Source organism: Hipposideros armiger, unplaced genomic scaffold (genome assembly GCF_001890085.2).
Source record: "Hipposideros armiger isolate ML-2016 unplaced genomic scaffold, ASM189008v1 scaffold_211, whole genome shotgun sequence".
NCBI lineage: Eukaryota > Metazoa > Chordata > Mammalia > Chiroptera > Hipposideridae > Hipposideros > Hipposideros armiger.
In genome coordinates, this window is record NW_017731561.1 from 748,081 (window position 1) to 766,459 (window position 18,379).

The 18,379-nt window shown below is 41.1% G+C and overlaps 1 protein-coding gene across 2 annotated transcripts; it reads right to left on the reverse strand.

Annotated features, from left to right (window-relative positions):
- Positions 1–537: 537 nt before the first annotated feature.
- On the reverse strand, positions 538–17,077 carry HAVCR2 (hepatitis A virus cellular receptor 2). Of its 2 annotated transcripts, XM_019653991.1 has the most exons (7): positions 16,608–17,077; positions 14,579–14,917; positions 13,600–13,686; positions 9,133–9,173; positions 6,477–6,603; positions 3,093–3,129; positions 538–887 (listed from the first exon to the last, which is right to left on the reverse strand). In XM_019653991.1, exons 1-7 carry the CDS (start codon positions 16,660–16,662, stop codon positions 731–733), a joined length of 843 nt encoding a protein of 280 aa, XP_019509536.1. In that variant the 5' UTR covers positions 16,663–17,077; the 3' UTR covers positions 538–730. The 2 variants fall into 2 exon arrangements, with proteins under 2 accessions (XP_019509536.1, XP_019509537.1); XM_019653992.1 differs by lacking the exon at positions 13,600–13,686.
- Positions 17,078–18,379: the final 1,302 nt, after the last annotated feature.

Below are 18,379 nucleotides of genomic sequence, written 5' to 3' on the forward strand. Positions count from 1 at the left end.
AGTTCTCTCCATGAATAGAGAAGTTGGTCACAGATCTATCCCTGTCAGTGCACCACAAACAAAACTCGGCAACATACACTGAGCACGCTTCCTTTTTCTCCAGGAGCTTCTGTCACACAACAGGCTTGCGGGGCCGTCTTCTTAACTGACGGAGGAGAGCTGTGCAGTGGCACTTAGTGTTGGAGAGTCAACATTCAAAGAAGCATAAACCCTGAGATGCCAAGGGAACCTTCAACAACATCTACTCCCACTCCACTCGTTTCTTAACCTTTTATTGGTCACAGATCTCTTTGAAAATCAGTGGCTCTTTTACATTTTCTGTACCAAAAAAGACATGCACATGTATTAACACATAATTTTCATTACATTTCCAGGAGCTTTGTGGACACATCATGTGACTGAATTTCCTGGAATTCCAGAGACCCCATATGAAGAATTCCACTCTACACAAAAGCCCATTTGAGTTGTAATTGCCTAACTAGCAGTCTCCAATTGAGTAACCTCGTTGGTTGGAATGCAGAGATAATGCTGGAAACTGGGTGAGTACAGTGAGGTCATGGTTCAACCCTCCATGAGCTATTTGTCTTCAGAAAATGGAAAAACAGTGCTCGGTAGCCGTGACAGAAACTTAAACTCAGTCAGCTGACACATTTCATAGTTTTCAAAGAAGATAATTCAAGCTCAAGAATGAAGTTGGGTCTGATGGCACAGCAGGGTGACTCCGAGGTTGTCAGGATGGCTGCCCACTGCTGACGGAGCAGTAGTACTCAGACGGATCCTCCATTTCGTATATGTTTTCCTCAATGGTATAGATGTTTCCCTCTGAGTGCAACCCATTGACTATATTTGCTAACCCTGAGGGAGGGCGGTTAGCCAAAGTGATGAGGCTGTGGAAATAAAAAGTTGTGGTTGAGTTAAGCCTTTCCTGGGCAACACAGAATAAAGAGAATAGATTTTGCTGAAGAGATAGCAACCAAGTGCAGTGCGTCATGCTAGACTAGGTCCAGACTAGCGGGGGAACATAAAATACAATAAAATAATTTGAGGAACATTGAGGAAATTTCAATTAAACTTAATTTTCTTAAGTATAAAATTGGCATTGGGCCGGCTGAATGGATCAGTTGGTTAAGAGCGCAAGTTCTAAGCAATACAGTCACCGGTTTGATTTCCACATGGGCCAGTGAGCTGCACCGGATTTGAGCTGCCATTGAGCTGCCACCAAGTGGCACAATGGCTCAGCTGGTGAGAGCAAGTGCTCGTAACAACAAGGTTGCCAGTTCAACTCCCACATGGCATGGTGGGCTATGCCCACGCACAACTAAGATTGAACATGGCACCTTGAGCTGAGCGGCTGCGAGCTGCCGATGGGCAGCAGAATGGCAACCGGACTTGGAGCTGAGCTAGCTGCACCCTCCACAACTAAGACTGAAGGACAACAACTTGGCTGTTCCCCTTTCCTAATGCCCCAACAAAAAATCTTAAAAAAAAAAAGGCATTGTGCTATCTAAGAGAATAGAATATCCTTATTCTGAGAAATTACGACAGAAGTGTTTAGGTGAAGTGTCAAGATACCCGAAACATTCTTAAAATGGTTCAGAAAGAATCGTGTGTATAAATAGAGAAACAGATAAAGCAAACATATCAACATGTTAAATCTCGCATTTAGGTAAAGGGTTCTATTGTTCCTTGTACTGTTATTTCAATTCTTTTGTAGACTAGAAAAATTTCAAAAAGAAATGAATATATTATGTATCCAATCAGATTTGAGTTTGAATTATGACTCTGTCACTTACAAGCCATTGAGTTTGTAAGTTGACTTTGAGTAAGTTGGGTTTTATATTTTCATTCATTTACTCAAAAAATAGTGTGTTACTTTATGCAGCAAGAGGTATAGCAGTGAACAATACACAGAGATCCCATGATGGCTACATATTAGTAAACTCTGTGTCTCAGGGTCCTCATCTGTAAAATGGTAATAATAAGCGTGCTATCTCACTGAGCTGCTGTAAGGAGCATTTATTCATTCAGTAACCAAATATCTATTAAGTGCGTAATAATCAAAGGAGCTGTGATACAGGTGTTAATGTGGCAGACAAGTTTTTTATTTTCTATGAAGCTTACCTTTATAGGCAAAGATGAACATTAACCAAACGATGTCACAAATAATGAATTAATGCATGTTAATGTTATCTATGAATGTTACCACATTTCAGGTTTCAGCTTTAAGAAAGACTACTAACACAGATAATCTAAAACCATGGATAATTAAACATTTTATTTGACCTTTTTTGACTTCTTTACTGCAGACCATTTTGTCTTCATAAGTAAACTGCCCATACTTAGTCTAAAACTATGAGTGGTTCAGGCAGTATTCACTGTACAGAGTCATTTTTTCCTTGAAATATTCTGCATTCTACCAACATACCAAACGTCGCTAAAATCGAGTAAAAGCTACATAAGCTCTGTGTATTAGGAATCGGGGTATGTACGTGTGTGTGCACGGACATGTATGAATACAGTCAGGAATGGAGACTAAGAGTACAATATAACAGACCAGTCATTCTCAACCCTGTTTGCACAGAAGAATCATTTGGGAAGCTTTTAGAAAAATATCTATGCTGAGGCCTTATCCCTTAAGATTCAAGCTTATTTGCTCTGAGGCTGACAATAGATTGTGTAAATGATTCTAATAGGTTATTAGAGTAAAGGACCCCTGACTGAGCAGTAAAAATCACTGAGAATAGATTCTGGGTTTCTTGTTCACTTCTGGAACCCAGTGCCCAGACACAACCTGGATGGCGAAAAGGCTTCATCAACTGAAGGGTCAGTTGATTGAAAAGACCCATCAACATTAAAATAAAACAGCATTTCATATCAATGGGGATATAAATGTTATACCTTAAATTTAGGACTAGAGAAGCTAGAGGGGTCAGGGAGTAAAGAGAGCATCGTGTTTGCATTTCATAAATCTAGGCCTAAAGCAAAAAGGAAAGAGAAGTTTAGATCCCAAAGTCCCAGGACAGGACTTCTAAGAGCAAACATCAAAGCCATGTTACAGTAGGGCCTTCCCCTACCCCACCACTTATTCTTACCTTGAATTCTGTAACTCCTCTTTGCTATGAGAATACCCTAGGTAAAAAGGGAAGAAAAGTCAATTAAAATTGCTTTCATAAGTAAATGAGATAAGAAATAAATGGGCTCACTGGAGGCAAGGATTGTTTAGGGAAATCTGTCTCCCCTTAGGTTGAATTCAATCAAACTACCAGTGTGTGTCTTGGTTCATTACATGAACTATGCTAGAAAGAAACAAAGATGCGTTTTTCATATGTAATAAACATATGGAACACCTACTACGTGTCTGGTAGTATGCTAAGCACTGAGGACAGGAACGTGAATTACCAGCCCTGACTTTGAGAAGCTGTGTTCTAGTGAGGGTGACATTTAAAAAAATAATAATAACAACAATAATAATTTCTCATTGTGATGTGATAAAGAAAACCCACAATGTACTGACAATAGAGGGGGCCTGCAAAGAACTCTCGGAGGAGGAAGAGATGAACTTTAAGGTCGGCTCTGAAAGGAGAGAATGAGTCAGTCAAGTGAAGAGCCAGAGGGAGCATTCCAGGAAGACAGAGGCCCTGATAGAGATCATGGTGAGTGGCTGAAACTGAAAATATGGCTGGAATAAGAGAATGACCCAAGATAAGGTTTGAGAGGTAGCCTAGGGCCACATCCTATAGGACCTTTTAAGTCCTAATCAAGGGACTGGATTTTATTCTGAGGACTGTAAGAAATAATGAAGGACAGAAATATGATCTGAGTGGGTTTTAAGATCACTCAGGCTGCTATGTGAAATGTGGATCACAATAAGGTGTAAAAAAGTGAGGCAGTAAGTAGAGATGATGATGCCTCAGAGTAAGGCAGTGCCCCAGAGACATGCAGAATAATGAATGGATTTCATTTTGGAGATAGTGTTTTGGAGAAAGGCTACAGGAATTGAACTTGGATTGTGTTAGCAGTGAGGAAAGAGAGGATTCAAGGATGGTTTCTGGCTTTCTGGCTTAAGCAACCAGATGGGTAGCAGTGAAACACTATGATGGGAGAAACCAGGGCGGGTGAGGTTGCATTCTGGGAAAGTATAATATGGTCTCTAGAGCTCCCCTGTACATGTTAGATGTGGAGGTAGCAATTGGGCAGACACTCTGAAAGCTGGAGAGAGACATTAAAGATGACATTTAAGGCTATGGAAATATAGGTCATCACCTAGATCTGTAGAGAGATGGAAGGGGCCAGCCCTAAGGAATCTCAACATATAAGAGTCAAGCAGAAGAAAACAATAACAAAAATGACTGAAAAGGAATAGCCAATGATCAGGAGAGTGGTGTTTCAGAAGCCAAGAGAAGAAACACTTTCTAGAATGACTGAAAATCAACTTAGTGAAATACTGCTGAAACAGTGACTCCAATGAAGACAGAGGTGTCTATGGGATTTAGCAAAATGGAGGTCATTGGTGAGCTTGACTAAAACTACTTCCATGGTGCTTTGGGGGTAGAAGCGAGATGGTGGGTTGAAGAATGCAGGAGCTGAGAAGCAGGGACAAGTCTTCTTATAAATATGGCTGTTAAGAAAAGCAGAGAAATGGGAGTAGCTAGAGAAGAATGTAAACTAGAACATTTTTACGCTAATGAAAATAGCATAAGCAGAAAGGGTGAGAGAGAATTCTAGAGAAAAGGAGAAAAGGAGGAATGAAGTCTGGGTTCAGGCAAAGAGGATGGAACAGGCCTCTGACGCTTCATCAGCTGAGTGAGAAACAAAGGCGGTTTGAGTGGCAGTGGGATATAGATGCTCATATCACTGAGTGCACTAGAAAGATCTTGATTGCTCGGCATCACTGAGGGCCAATTTATGGCTTTGATGTCATGACTTAAAAACCTGTCACCTTGGTTGTAAGGTTTTCTCTAGCAACTGCCAGGGAAACGATTTCAAATCAAACAGGACTTCCCCATCTGTTCTTCTAAGTAGGCATGATTTTGGAGTAATATATACATACATATACAAAATGTCAGATTTCTCCCACTCTTCATTACCTTCCCTTCAAACCCCTTTATCCATACTAGAATGGTCCCTAATATCCAGAGCTGGCAGAACTTAAAATGCTAATGAATGTTATCATTGCTCCTTATCAACCCATACACTTCATGCTCATGATCAAGTCACAAATTTCACTGCTACCTCTTGGTAAACATTGGTAAGTGTAGGTGGTATCCTTTGCTTCTCTTCACAATCCATTTAGCAATGATGGCCGAACAACATAATAGGGAGTGGCCGGATAGCCTTGGTTTCAAAGCCTACATCTATCAATTAACTGTGTGATCTGGGTGTGTTACTTAACATTTTGGCACGCTGGTTGTCCATTCGTTCAGTAAAAATAATACCAGTACCTTTCCAGTGGAGCAGTTGTAAGGATTAAATGCACATAAAGTACTTGGCAGCTTCTAGCCACACAGTTAGTGTGACCAATTTATCCCAGTTTTCCCTGGACTGTTCCACTTTTAGCACTGGAGGTTCCACATCTTAGGAAACTCCTTTAGTCCTGGGCAAATCGGGGACAGTTGCTCACCCTACACAGTGCACATCTGGTACTAGGAATGGCTGCTGGGTCTAAGGCCTTGGCTTCTGCCCTCACAGAGAACATATCACAATTATAAAAGCGTGTGAGGCTTTTGGGTCAATGGAAGTATTTGGGTCTTGACTGTGGTCATAGTTTGCCAGGTGTAATCCTCTACTGAAATTCACCAAGTTCAACACACTTTAAACATGAAGCTCATCACATATAAATCATCCTTTAATAATATTTTTAAAAATAAAGATAAGTAACTTAAAAATGTGTGTATTGAGTATCACAATGTAGGAAAATAGTCATGCTGCCATCCTGGCCATGATCCAATGTTAAACAGACTTGATACCCCTCTCTAACGACCTATGCCTTAGAAACAAAGAAGACAGAAAAATTCACAGGACATGGTTTTCGTTGTTTTGCATCCTGATAGACATATGCATATTCATGAATTAAAAAGGTTCATTTTCTTAACAAAAGGGAACAGGTACTGGAATCAGCCTCCCTGAATTTCGATTCCATCTTTGCCACCTATTGATTCTGAAACCTTGGGAAAGTGGCTATCTCCAAATTCTATTCTCCTCTACTGTAAAATGGAGATAATAATCCTACCTACCTTATAAGATGGAGATGATGATAAAACGCATATAAAACATTTAGCACAAAGCCTGCCTGTTACATAGTAACTGTTGAACAAAAATAAGCTATTATTATTGTTAGGGTTTAGAAGGACTAAAGAGTTTAAGTCTAATTACCTTTGGGTATAAATAGAAATTTATGTGTCGATCTAGGTTTATGTTGGTTTCTATATTAACAGCTCTTTATCAGGGTGAGAGAAAAGCAACACCAAATGACTTACATTTGAAAATTAAAGCACCAACGATAAGAAGCAGAATCATCCCAGCAGAGATCCCTGCTCCGATGTAGATGCTTATGCTGGTGATCACACCAGCATCTTGTAACTCATGAGCCATTGTGGATATTTGCTATGAAAACACAAACAGAATTGTAGCATATGGGCAGAAATTGGTCGTGTGCTGAGCCATTCTCATGACCTGTGCTTTGGACCTTCCCTTTTATAACATCACAGGTGTACAGCGAGCGTGAAACAAACTCTTGATCTGTTCCCTTCTAGACAAACTTCAAACCACCCAAAGAAAGTGAGTAGCTTAACAAAAATAAATAAATAAAAATAAAAACAACAACAGCAACAAAGTTTTTTAAAAGAAACAATATTTTAAAAAGGAAGTGAGTACCGTATTTTGCCATGTATAATGCGCACTTTTTTGCCCAAATTTGTGAGGGGAAAAATAAGGACATGCATTATACATGGGTAGTACTAATTCTGTATCTATATAAATGTTTTTAATTCTTTTATTTATGCTTATGAGCTAAAAGTGTAACTCTAGAAATCAATAATGATATCCAAATGGAAAATAATACCCTGGAATACGACAATTGGTTTTGTTGAACTTACAACAAAATTGCAATAACAGAGTTCTAGTCTTCTGTGATACATAAATATCATAAATGTGTTACTAGTACATAAAATTTCTTGTACCATAATATGTTAAAAAATAAATGTTGGGCCAGCCGAGTGGCACGTTGGTTGAGTTGACTTGGGATGCCAGCTCTGAGCAGCAGGACCCCGGTTCAGATCCCACATGAGGGACAGTGACGCTGTGCCCTCTACAGCTAAGATGGTGAACAACAAATCAACCTAGAGCTGGGATGCTGTGAGTCGCTGGCAACGATGTAGGCTGCAGCCCCTGCTGCAGTGGGCTACCATAAGCTACCGAGAGTGGCCAGCAGCCAGCGTGAGCTGCTGTGAGCCACTGTGAGCGGCCGTCTAATGGCCGGGGAGCGACTACCTCACCCGGGAAGAGCACAATGATAATACCAACATGGGCCAGTAAAGCGATGTCCTCCACAACTAGACTGAAGAACAAAAGGACAGCAACTTGTCTGTTCCCCTTCCGCGATTCCCCAACACTGTTCCCCTCCCCCAATTCCCTAATAAAATCTTTAAAAAAATTAAAAATAAATGCTAAAATTCCTTTCTAATACAAAAAAAAAAGTACCTAAATGTAAACAAATAAAAATTTGAAAACATCAAAATGAAAGATTTTTTCCCTGAAAGTCTGGGCCAAAAACGTGGTTGCACACTATACACGGGAGCACATTATACAAGGAAGTGCATTACATATGGCAAAATACGGTAGCTTAATCTTTGGAGTTATCAAGGGAATGAAATATGACCTGTGCTGTGGGAAGAGAAGGCGCTCTTAAATGGATCTGCTCTCCCACAAACAAAAATGGGCTTTAGAGTAGACTCCTACTCATTCCAGATCCCCTGGTGTTCCCAGGGAATTTCAGAGGGGTCAAATTCAGTGCCTTGCAGTGAAGCCCCTATTTTCACAGAGAGACAGTGACGGAGGAGCCAGGGCTTTGCAGCCAGACAGTCCTGGGTTCAAATCCCAGCTCTGCCACCAAGAGCCGAGTCACCTTGTAGAATTATTGGAAAATTTAAGTGACAAAATATATAAAATGCTTGGCACAGGGCTTGGTAACTGATCAATGCTTAATCAATAATAGCTATTATTGCTATTGTTCTAATTAATTTGGTTTTTTGATAACTGAGAATCACACAGAAATTTCTCTGTGTCTAAAATTTCAGTCCATGTTTCCCCTTTAAAAATTATAGTAAACACTTTTAAAACAAAGAAGTCAAGGGAATTAAATCTTCCGTTTATTCAATAAATGTTTACTGCAGGAGTGCTGTATGTAAAATACTGAGCATCTAGCACATGGGTGCAGAGAGGCACTTAAAACGCAGACCTTGACTGCAAACAGGAGGGCGAAGCACAAAACGCTGCGCCTCGGCTGTGAACACACAAGTAGGAAGTTAAGTCCAATGAATGAGGACCCCTGAATAAGTCCTCAAAGAATGTTTAAGGTCATTATTATAAGTTTGCTTTCTAGTAGTTTCCCTTTGTACTCTAAGAAGGTGGGGGGACACTAAAATTGGGGTTAATTGTAATATTGATTTATACTTAGATATATAAGTTCCTGACTTAAATATTCCTGACCGGTGCCTTGTCGTACATAAATAAATAAATGTAAACAACAACAACGAAAGCATCTTTCTCAATTGGGTTGCAATGGAAGCAAGAAGAAACATGTTCTAGGGTTGTGGGGGGTCTTTGAATTCTCCACAGTGGTATATAGCTGTGAACTTTGAGAAGAGGGATAAAATGCTAATACTTTTTTTTGGTTTTCCGGCACTTACTATGTGCCAGACACTTTCCATGCATCACCACATTCCATCCTTACAACAGGTCTATGCAGTTAGAAATGTCATCATCAATATGTTACAGCCAGGGAATCTGAAGCTAAGGGAGATGGAGGCATTTTTTCCCCCAAGGAAAGAGTGCGTAGGAGGGAAGGCTAAAGTCATACTTTCTTTTCTCTGTCTTAAACACAGTGTTAGCTCACACACACAAAAAGGAACTTACTGTTTGATTTTTATCATGGAAGTTCCCCAGTGTCTGTGTCTCTGCCACAAAGAGGAAGAAAACCCAACAGAACAGTTAAAAATATTTCCCTTTATCTGAGTTAAAAAAAAAAATCTTAAAGATGCCTATAATCCTATTTGAAATTAATTCTACTCCATAGTTTTCACAATAATTAATTGGGAGACCAACAAAATTTGCTAAACACTTACAAATCAACTTTAAGATGACCATATTTTTTTTCATCCAGGTAATGAACCCAGCTACTTATGTTCTATGAAATGGAGATTTCTGCTAGGAAGATTTAAGTTGAATACACAGTTTGTTGTGCCCACAGAGCCCTAATGGGGTCTGCAAAATTCTAACAATACTGATAACACTCAGGCAGGCATTATAATTCAGACCTCAACAGATAACAAGTTAATTTTCTTGAAAAAGTTTCGCATTTTCTCAATGAGAGGAAGGCAGCCTACTTGGTTGCCTAAAAATGAAAATAAAAATTACTATCGCTGCATTTACCATGAGCAGGCTTTATGCTCAACTCTTGAGGTACTTCAGTTAACATTCAAAATAACTACCCTAAGGTAGGGACAATTAGCCCCATTACACAGATGAAGAAGGTGAGAATTAGGAAGTTCAGTGACAACTAAGGTCACATGGCTTAGTGAATGACAGAAATGGTCTTCCAATTTAGGTCTGCATGACTTTAAGCATACATTCTTTATTTAAGTATAGTTGGTATACAATATTATATTAGTTTCAGGTATACGATATAGTGATTTGACATTTAAATACTTCACAATGTGATCACCACACTAAGTCTAGTGATCATCTGTCACCAACAATCTTTTGTGGAAACTTATCACAATAGTATTAACTATATTTCCCATCACCTTTTTCACCTACCAACCCCCCAACCATTGGTTTGATCTCTGTTGCTATGAGTCTGATTTTGTTTTGTTGGGTCATTTGTTTTGTTTTTTTAGATTCCGTGTATAAGGGAAACCATAGGGTATTTGTCTTCTTCTATCTGGCTTATTTCCCTTAGCATAATACCTTCTAGGTCAACTCATGTTGTCACAAATGGCAAGATTTCATTCTTCTTTATGGCTGAGTAATATTCCATTGTATATACATCTTGACCCATTCCTCTATCAATGGATACCTAGGTTGCTTCCATATCTGGGCTGTTGTAAATAGAAGCATACACTCTTAACTGCTGCCGTTAGCCACCTTTACATGTCATGTTACTACTAAGTGCATCACATGGCCCAGCTGCCAGCTCACCTTCTTTCCTTTTTGTTCATTTATTTATTCATCTGCCTATCCATTCGATGAACATGTACTACACCTCGACTCTGTCAGGCATGGGGCGTACAGAAGAGAACAAGAGGGGCATGGACCCTGACCTCATAGGCTCTGCATCCTAAACCTCAGCAGATTGCCGGCTTTGGGAAATTGTCGGCTGAGTCAGAGACACTAAAACTTCTTAAGCATCATGATCACTTTCTGGGGTTCTAAAAGTCTAAATCCTTTAATATAGAACCCCTGGTTTCACAGACTCTAACTTTAATATTCTATGAGCATAGTCTCAGCCTAAAAGTATTTTTTTAAAAAAACAGAAAGAGATTATCTTCCACTTACCTTTGTTTTTATTGCCCAAAAGGAATTTAAAGTATAAATACCACACTGGTGGAACTGCTAAGTAAACATGAACCTAACCACACACAAGGTTTTCTACTGTAAATCCAGTTTCTACTTCCCTGTAATTGTTTTTACTTGGCCTAAATGGCAAAACTGTCTGACTTCTCCTTTTTTTCTTTTACTTCTTTTAAAGTGAAAATGATTAATAAAATAGAGCTCTTTTAGGTCATCACGGCTTATTTTCACATAGTCATCAACTGAGACGTGTGGCAGAATTGGAAAAAGTTGTAATGCTTTTTCTAGGGAACCCAACACTTGGTTTTGGGGAAGCAGCAGTGGGGGCGTGGAATGTGACAATCTTAAAAGTACATACAATTAATAGTTACTATCTAGCATGTATTATGCGCCAGACAGGGTGCTTAGCACTTTACATACAAAATCTCACTTAATCTTCATCACAATAGGCAGGTACTATTATTTTCCCATTTTTCAGATGAAGAAACTGAGTCTCAGAGAGGTACTTTGCCCAAGGTCACATAGCTATTAATTAGCAAAACTGAGATTTAAAATCCTCCAGAGTTGAGGACTTACCCATAACCAATTTCTACCTGTTAAGGTGGAAGAGAGATTGCATTTGTTGTGTTTTCAAGATGGATTTAGGATCTTCCATGATCCCTTGGAACCCTTATAAAGGCTCCACTCCACTTTATAGCAAACATATAAAATGTGCCAACATTCCACATTAAAGAAAAGGTGTATATAACTACATATGAGTTGATTTGGGAGTAACTAACTACATGATGTTACTGATTAGAGACATGCCATTAAATATCTTTCATTTGAATTTCACTTTCTTTTCCTATTTTGAAGACATTGCCTTTTTTTGTTTGTTTAAATATTTTCTCAAGCTTTTGAAAAGCTCAGAGATTGTAGGTACTGTGCCTATATTTCCTGATGCAAGAGATGGCCCCATTTTTATTGCCTAGAAGGAAGGAACAAGCAAGTAAAAATTAAAAGGAAGGAGACTTCTGTTAATGGTCTAGACCAGGGGTGTCAAACTGACGGCCCACAGGCTGCATGCGGCTCTTGAGGTAATTTTTTGTATACTCGTCTTCAGTAGTTAAAGGGTTAATGAGGGAATTGTGTGTAAGGTATTGCCTTGATCTCCCCTAAGCGCTATTTTCTTCATAACAATTTTTTCTATTTTCATTTTATTTCAGAGCATCATGGGCCACAAAAAATTACCTTGAGGGCCGCATGCGGCCCGCGGGCCGCCAGTTTGACACCCCTGGTCTAGACCACTCTAAGGAAATGCACTGTCTTGTGAGGCAGTGAAGTCCCATCCAGGAAGGTGTGTGGGCACAGAGTGAATGCCCACTTAGTGGTGATGTTATAAAGAACATTGGAACACAGGATGGGAAAAGGGTGCGAAATGAGCCCTGAAGTCCCTTCTAGGTCTATGGCTGTAGGATTTTAAAAAATACAATCATAGCATACAATAAATCGTTGGTATTACTTGATTAGCCCACAATGTGGATGATCATCTGTTCCCACCATATTTCATGTCCTCACCAACTGCATAAATGATGCTGGCTAACAATCACTCAAGAACCACCAAAGATTAAACCTTTACAGGGCTGAAGTTAATAACCATAAAAACTAATTTTGTGTGCTTTCTGTGGGCCAGGAACAATGCTGAGCACTTTACATACAATATCACATTCAGTCTTTACAACAATCCTATGAAGTAGGCACAGGAGTTACCCTCATTGGAGAAGTGAGGCAATTGAGCCTCACAGACTTTGAGCAACTTCCGCTAAGTTCCAAAGGAAGTATGAGGAGCTGACATTAGAACCCATTCTCCATGTCACCGAAGCACTTACCCATAATCTCCCTCTGCCTCCGGATCTCACTAATAATGTTAACAACAATGTGACTAACATGTATTGAGTATAGACTATGATCAGACACTGGGCTAAGAACTTCAGTCACATTTTCTTATTTAAATCTCATAAATTGGGATTTAGGAGATTGATGAGATTAGGAAATGGAATTTACCTACTATTAACTTCATTTTACAGAATAAAAAAAACTGAGCTCCACAGAGTTGAGAGACTAGGACTCCAAGAGGAAATATTTAAGATTAATCTTTCTGATCAATGTGACCTGAGGTCTCCTTTTCTGGCCCTATCTTCTCTTCCAGAGAAGGATGAAAAGGTCCTTGCTGAATTACTTAAAGAATTTAGCTGCTCTTACTGAGATCAAAATCTGAGGATGCTGCTGGGCTTCATTGCAGTTAGAGGGGGTCCTAGAAATCACCTACTCTAACCCCAGATCTGGACTGGGGCCAACTCAAGACAAAACATCACCAGTCCAGAGATAAATCAGAAAACAATAAGAACAATGTAAAGAGCTTTTCATTAGATTAAATTTACTTAATTTAAGACTGTCCTTTTTTTTTTTTTTTCAGTGATGGCAATATTAGAAATTTTGCTTTCCTTACTTGGCAAAACATGTAGATTGAAATTTCTCTGGGGTAGGTCAGGAATTTTACTGGGTCATGAAATTCAAAAATCTGGACAGAACTGGAAGCTGAGACTCAGATAAGCTAAGGGTATTGGCCCTGGGCTAGATCCTGACTAACCCAGATCCCAGCTCGGGGCTCATTTTTCCCAGCAGTTTTATCTCCACCTCCAATACCATCGCAGGTGCGCAGAAACACTCATGCCTCCTCTCTTGAACTTTTTCTCCTCTTTCCCCATATTTAATATCTACTGAACTCAGAAGCCACCTAAAGGCTTCCCCCTACTTCCCATGTATAATCACCTGAGTCGTGTCCCTCGGTGGTGAGTAGTCTTGGAAAGGCTGTAGTGAAGTCTCTCCATGGAGTCCAAGCAGAGGTGGTGACCGTGGCTAATGTCAGAAACCAATGTAAGGATGAGGCTTCTCTGAGAGCAGAGAGCTCGATTCAGGGAATCAAAGAGGCAGCAGAAAAAAATAGGAAACACAACAGGTACAGAGAAACACATACCCAACTTTCAAACCTGGACACCTTCATGGAGAGTACATCACACTCTTAAAGTGTCTGTTACACATTTTCAGAGCTGTGTTACTTAGTCATCATTGTCGCAGTGTAATTGTTGATAAGAGAACTAACAGTCACACAAATGGCCACACTAAATGCTTTTCATAAAACATCTCCTAAAATCCATCCAATGGCCTATCTGGTGGGTATTATCATATTTTATAGAGGAGAGGGTCACAGGGTTTACATAACTTGTCCGAGACTACACAGCTAATGAGGGTCAGAGCTGGAGCTGAACATAGCTCCATCAGCCACAAAGTACATGCTCTATAAACCTGAAAACATACAAGTACATGCACCCTCACACACACGTAGTCCAGCCGGTCTCAATCCTGCCTGCACGTGGCGGGGAATCGCCTGAGGACGAGTTTGTAAAAATCCCAGTGCTCAGGCTCTACCTCCAGAGACACTGGTTTCTCTGGCTTGTGGTGGAGCCCCAGCATCAGTAGGTGTGAAAAAGTTCCCCAAGTGAGTCTATTGAGCAGTCAGGGTCTCAAACCATGACCTAGGTCTCTCCTCCCCTTTCAAAGAGCCTATCCATGAGTTTCAATATGGACAGAGGAATTAAACATGGCTGGGCACTGCTGGTGGGCCTGTAGGTCTTTGGGGTCCATCCGCAGGGCTGTCACTGGGGAGGTATGAGGTGAGGCCAACCAGGATATTTAATATCACCTGCAGGTGAATCTTATTCATAAAGAAAGGATGCTAAGGTCTACTCACCTGCTTTGATGTCCAACTTCAGGTCTAATTTTTTATCGTTCATTGGGCCTGGGAACTGGATGCGGCAGCAGTAGGTCCCACTGTCGGATAAAGTCACATTCTCTATGGTCAAGGACACATCTCCTCTTTGGATAGCCCCCTTTAGCTGATATCTGCTGGATTGCTGATACTTCAAGTTCCTTCCATCAGTGCTGAGCACCAGACTCTGACATTCAAACAGAGGACAGGATCCCTTGCCCCAGCACACAGGTACCAGGTTCTGAGAGTTGGCTGGAGAATAGTTGCAGGGCAGATAAGCATTCTGACCCACCTCAACTACGTATGACCCTTTCAAAGACCCTGAATAAAGAGAAAGGGAGAGAAAGACGAGGCAATGAGTGAGACTGGTCCACTTCAGGAAAACTGCAAGTAATGCTTTGTAGAATAAACAAGAAACCGCTGCTGCTGTCCCATTTGGAGGATGGTTCGCTATGGCAATGACTCAGACTTGAGGACACCAGGACCACCGGGCAGCATTGCTAAAACACATACAGCTGGGCTCTACTACTAGAGTTCCTGAATTAAATGACCTGGAGTGGGGCCTAACAATTTATATTTCTAACAAGTCCCCAGTAATTGCTGACATGGCTGGCCTGGAACTCACTTTGAGAACCAGTGCTCTAGGAGAGAACTGTGGCCCAGCTCTGTAAATACCAAGGGGCAGGGCTGTTGGAAATAGACAGTCATTGTCAGCCAGGAAAACAGCTCAGCTATTTGGGCGAGTTGTCTGTTCATCAGCAAAGGGCAGTCATCCTAACACAATTCTTCTTCTCTCTTTTTTAGCACCAGGCACATAGTGAATAAAAACCCTTGCCTGAACAAGAAGCTAACGTAGGGCCAGCCGAGTGGCTCAGTTGGTTAAGAGCACAAGCTCTGAGCAACAGGGTCCCCAGTTCGATTCCCACATGGGCCAGTGAGCTGTGCCAGGGCTGAGCTGCCGCTGAGCTGCTGACAGGTGGCAGGATGGCTCAGCTGGTGGGAGCACATGCTCCTAAGAACAAGGTTTCCGGATTCGACTCCCACATGGGATGGTGGGCTACGCCCCCACAACTAAGATTGAACACAGCACCTTGAGCTGAGTGGCCACAAGCTGCCGGCAGGCAGCCGAATGGTGACTGGACTTGAAGCTGAACTAGCTGTGCCCTCTACAACTAAGATGAAAGGACAACAACTTGGCTGTTCCCCTTCCCCAACACTGTTCCCCTTCCCCAATTCTCCAATAAAATCTAAAAAAAAAAAAGCAGTTAATGTATAGCTGTTTTTAGGTTTAAAATTAATTGCCTTTAAATAAATACTATATATACGAGTGTGTGTGTGTGTGTGTGTGTGTGTGTGTGTATATGGTAAAAGAGTCATACAGTATGATATGTATAAAAAGTCTACTCCCTCTCTGCTTTTCCCCATTATCTAGCTCAGCGGTTCTCAACCTTCCTAATGCCGCAACCCCTTAATACAGTTCCTCATGTTGTGGTGACCCCCAACCATAAAATTATTTTCATTGCTACTCTGTAACTGTAACTTTGCTACTGTTATGAATCATAATGTAAGTATCTTTTTGTTTACCGATGGTCTTAGGCGACCCCTGTGAAAGGGCCGTTCTACCCCCAAAGGGGTCGCAACCCACAGGTTGAGAACCGCTGATCGATCTAGCTCCCCTTCCCAGAGTACATACATTAAGAAACATTCATGAATTCCCACACCATGCCACACACACACACACACACACACACACACACGTCTACTATATGCATTATTCCACTCCTTGCTTTCCTTCAATTAACATTACGACTTAGAGACATTTTATATCATTATATTTAGTCAGCTTCACTGTTTGCATCATGGGTATATTACAATTTATTTATTTTGTCCACTACCCAGTTTGTGGACACTTAGGTTGCTTCCAAACTTTCTCTAGTGCAAACATTACAACAACTATCCTTGCATCTTTATCTTGCACTGTCCAATTGCAAAAGTCCATACCCAGACTTACTTGTAAGTAGTAGCAGCCACAGCAGGACACAGTCAAAGGAAAGATGTGAAAACATGGGTTCTGCAGAAGAAAACTCAAAGAACGGGTCTGTTTAGGTGTCATTCAATTCTCCAATTGAACTGGGTACTTGCCTCAACTACGTCTCTATTCCACAATCATATGAGTGGTGGCCACTTCCCGGAGTGCCAGCCCAGCCCAGCACACCAGAGCATCTGACTACTGATCATTCTTCTGCTAATGTTGCCGAGTCTACAATCACATCAAAGGAAACCTCAGTTCTCTGTCATGCTACACCACACACATCCTGTAAGTGGTATTTATCCTGTTAGTATCAACAAAAAGGAAGCAATACTCAAGAGGAAGAAGTGTTACTCAGTCAACAAGAGCGTCTCTCAGCAAGTAAAGAAAGCCTTCTGATATTGCTGATGAAACAGTCCTCTTCTTTTTAAAAATATTTTATTGGGAAATTGGGGGAGGAGAACAGCGCTGGGGAATCAGGGAAGGGAAACAGACAAGTTGCTGTCCTTTTGTTCTTCAGCCTAGTTGTGGAGGACGTCGCTTCACTGGCCCATGTTGATATTATCATTGCGCTCTTCCCGGGAGAGGCAGTCGCTCACCGGCCATTGGACGGCCGCTCATGGCGACTCACGGCAGCCCAGCTCTAGGTCAAGCTATTGTTCACCATCTTAGCTGTAGAGGGCACAGTGTCACTGGCCCTCATGTGGGATCCGAACCAGGACCCTGCTGCTCAGAGCTGGCGTCCAAGCCAACTCCTAATCAACATGCCACTCAGCTGGCCCCAAAACAGTCTTCTTCTTAAAATAGCCCATGTGTGGGTCCAGCTGGTTGTCAGCAAACACAAGTTAGAAGCATATGCATTCATTCTGAAAGTCAGTCAATTGGTCGGTCGTGTGATCATTGCTTCTGAAGCCCCTACTATGTATCAGGCACTGGACTGAGACCTGGGGAATACTACAGTGAAGGGCATGCTCCTTATCCTCACATTTGCGGGCCCTTTCCACTCTAATCTTGAGGCTAATTCTTAGCTTTGTTCTAACACAAATTGGCCTGTCATATAACCTTGCTGGATTTCACTTCCCTCATTTATAAAACATAAAATGAGGAGTTCATGTTAGGTGATATATGCACAGCTCCCTGCTCTAATATCCTGATCTTGACCTGAGTTTTCAAACTCTTCCACTGGGGAAGACACAGTCCTGTCAGTTGTACTTGTTTTCCCTACTGGGGGTGGGAGCTTCTGTAAGAAGCTCCTTCTGGCTGCCAGGAAGTTCTAGAAATGCTCTCTGGCCTGCAGTGACTTTCTGGCCTTAAAAAAAGAAAAATGCAAACTTTACCAAGACCATCCTTGTACTATCCAATTGCATCTAATCCTCCAGTTCATAATCGAACTCCCCTGATTATCTAAAAAGTGTTCTCTTACAATAGGTTTGTTTAAATCCAGACCCAATTAGGTTCCTGCATTGCATTTGGTCATTATGTCTCTTAACTGTCTTTTAATCAAAGACAATCTTTCCTCCTCCCCGCCTCTCCCTCACTGACTGATTGTACAAGCAAGTTGTCCTGCAGAGCATTCCATATTCTGGGTTTGTCTCTTTCCTGTGGTGTCATTCAAATTATTCCTCTTTTCTTTCCTTTCCTATAAATGAAACTTAGCCCTAGAGGTGTGGTGAGATTTAGGTTTGACTTTCTGGCAAGAACGCTTCAGACTCCATCGCCATTGTCTGGTTGCTCCATTTAGAGATGCTAAGATT